Here is a 2,847-nt window from a genome sequence, read left to right as displayed (position 1 = left end):
CTCGAAAGACACCGCGTTCTACCGTCGTGGGATTGCCCTGTTGCCGGAGAGATAGGAAAAAGTAGTAGAAAATGGAGGAAATTACTTTGATTAAGGTATTCATTCATCTTCCTTTCGAAACAAATCGATTTTCGAGACGAAAAAACGATATGAATTAAGTTTAACACCTAATATTAAAAATATAAAAATAACGATTTTTCTCACCAGTTACTAAATAATCCGCAGCAGTTCCTGTATTCATAATATTAAGAGGAATAGCTGCAAAAATGGCAGTACCGCCTCCTTGCATGAACAGGATTTTATAGTTGTCAGGAATATTGCTTTAAAAAACAAAAATATGTAAGAATTAATAATTTACGAGAAGCATTTACAAACAGAGTATATAATCTCATTTTGTTTTAAACAGTCTCGAAAAATATATAAAATACAGAAAAACATTTTTAAAAAAAGTTGTGTGACTTAGAGGAGCGCAAATAATGATAAAATCAGTTTTCAAAAAATTTTAATACTTTAAAATCACATAAAAATTATTGTTACTTTTTACAAATGGAATTATATAATTTATATTATGTAACATATATCCTATAATTTATTCATATAAAAGTATTGAGGTAGAAATATTGAAAAATCCAAATAATTTTCGGGTTATTTTATACATATTCTGTCACATGTTGAATGAAATATAAAATATCTCGATTCATTTTTTTATCATTGTACATTAATATTTCTATGCAGAATAACAAGATGAATCAATTGGTATAAAAAAAGACACATAGTTGCTTATTTAAAAAATTACGCATTTTGCAATATTTAACTATATATTTTTTTTTAAAGCATGTGTGTTTTTACACCAATTGAATTATTTGATTATTCAATGCATAAAAATATTAAGATTGTTAAAAAATTAATAGTTCACGGGATATTCTAAATTTCATACCAATATATGGTAGAATAAAATAAAAAATAATCACAAAATTATTTTGATTTTTCTATATCTCTACCTCAATGCTTTTATATGTAGCAAAAGTTAGAAGAATTATACAATATACGTATTGTTACGTCCAGTGGATTCCACAATTTTTTGTTTCGTGAACGTTTGACAAAGGAATCAGTTAGGATAAAGCATAAACAAAAACTAAGCGTTAACGATCACCGATCGGCGAGCGTGAAAATATTTAAAGAACGTGTCGTTAGAAACCTTCCCAACGATATTGGAAAAATAAGCAAAAACATAGATACTCAAAATCGCCTGATCCACGGTAATAAAATTTATGACAAAGATTACAAACCATATAGAGAAAATACTGTTTAAACACGATCGATTTTAACAAATACAGGATCTTGTAAGGAATCGTGGATAGCGAGAGAGAGAACAGCGGGTAGAGGTCTGCGATAGGGGGAAGAGAATACAGAGAGGCAGACGGATGAGAGATGGGAGAGTAGAGATTGAGAACAAGAAGAGAAGAAAAGGAGAAGTCAGTCGAGACTCGAACCACGCTCGAAATACAGACGACTAAGCGACTAGGAGGACTACCTCCCGGAAATTAGAGTAGAGACTGAGCTTAATTGTAGTCAAGGACAAGGCGTTAAATTTTGAATCCTGTTGGAAATAAAGGGTTTCACACATGAAATGCATAACAGAGCATAAGTATAACATAAGGCTGCTAAACCAATGAGCATCTTATGTAAATCAATATGGCGACATTATGGTAGATGCTCATTGGTCCAGCAGTCTTATGTTATGTTTACGCTCTGTTATGCATTCCGTGTATGAAGCCCTTAAATCGTTGAAATCGCTGAAAATCGCTGAAATCTCTATCAATTAACTCATTTCATTATGAATTATACTGAAATGGATCTATTGATAAAGATTTCATTGATTTATTTTCACAAAGAAACATTAACGTTTGAAATCAATGTTTAATCTGTTGGGACCTTGAATAAGTTCTCGCTGTTTTCCAACAGATCGCGTTAACAGAACTGCGTGCGGGTAGTTGAAGATGGGAACATATCGATAAGGAACTATGATAAGCAAGCTTGAAATTCAGTGTATGTCATCTCGCCGAAGTGTAAACAACTTTTTAAAAGAAATTAATAAAAAGCATACAGCCACAACGCCAGTTAAAATTAGCAAAAAATATATTTAATTTACATTAAGTAAACGTTTCGGTCACCATCTGACCATCATCAGTACATCAATTTTAATAATAAACCCATATATAAATTATTAAATACCAATTATACAGATCAAAAACGTTATTATCGTTCACGAAAAATATAATTCTTTTAACATAAAAATTACGCCAGTCAAAAGTAAGAAGTCACTTCCAGTCCAAACATAAAAGAAGACCTTATAGGCAGTTGTTCATCGAAGTCAATTTGTTAATATGTAAATTATATCCATTTAAATGTGCTATTGCCAGATGCTAATTATTCAAATAATAATTATAACCAAAACCAAAAACATAAAAAAATGAAAAAAACTTTTTTAGAACTATATTATGTTTATAATCTCTTCATATAAAATCAATTATTTTAATATAAACAATTATACAATTCAATCAACTCACCACATATTTGTAGATACATGTATTAAACCAAATCATCAACAGATTCATCTTCCACAATCGAACTATCTCAGATTCTGGCTGAACAGATTTCCAAATATAAAACTTATAATTTTCAAACAAATCATCGTTATACTGAGAGCACTTTCAAAAGGTAAGCAACTTGTGACCGCTTACCCGTGTACAGGTCGTATTTATCTTTTATTGTTAGACAAAGAAAGTAGAGATCTAGAAAGAGTCAACCAATATTATGTGAGAGAGGGGCATTGGCTGATGATCG

The 2,847-nt window shown here is 30.6% G+C and overlaps 1 protein-coding gene across 1 annotated transcript in view; it reads right to left on the bottom strand.

The window, feature by feature from the left end:
* The window catches only part of LOC108764922 (phosphoserine aminotransferase), a gene marked incomplete at its 5' end in the record, with an annotated part of 48,509 nt that overhangs the window by 31,525 nt on the left and 14,137 nt on the right, over nucleotides 1-2,847 (bottom strand). The window contains one exon of the mRNA XM_018513331.1: nucleotides 205-320. Coding sequence (XP_018368833.1) covers nucleotides 205-320 — 116 coding nt within the window. The remainder of the gene's footprint in view (nucleotides 1-204; nucleotides 321-2,847) is intronic.

This window comes from Trachymyrmex cornetzi, unplaced genomic scaffold (assembly GCF_001594075.2).
Source record: "Trachymyrmex cornetzi isolate Tcor2-1 unplaced genomic scaffold, Tcor1.1 scaffold467, whole genome shotgun sequence".
NCBI classification, from domain to species: domain Eukaryota; kingdom Metazoa; phylum Arthropoda; class Insecta; order Hymenoptera; family Formicidae; genus Trachymyrmex; species Trachymyrmex cornetzi.
Note: the sequence above shows the minus strand (reverse complement) of the source record. Positions and strands in the feature narration are given on the sequence as shown.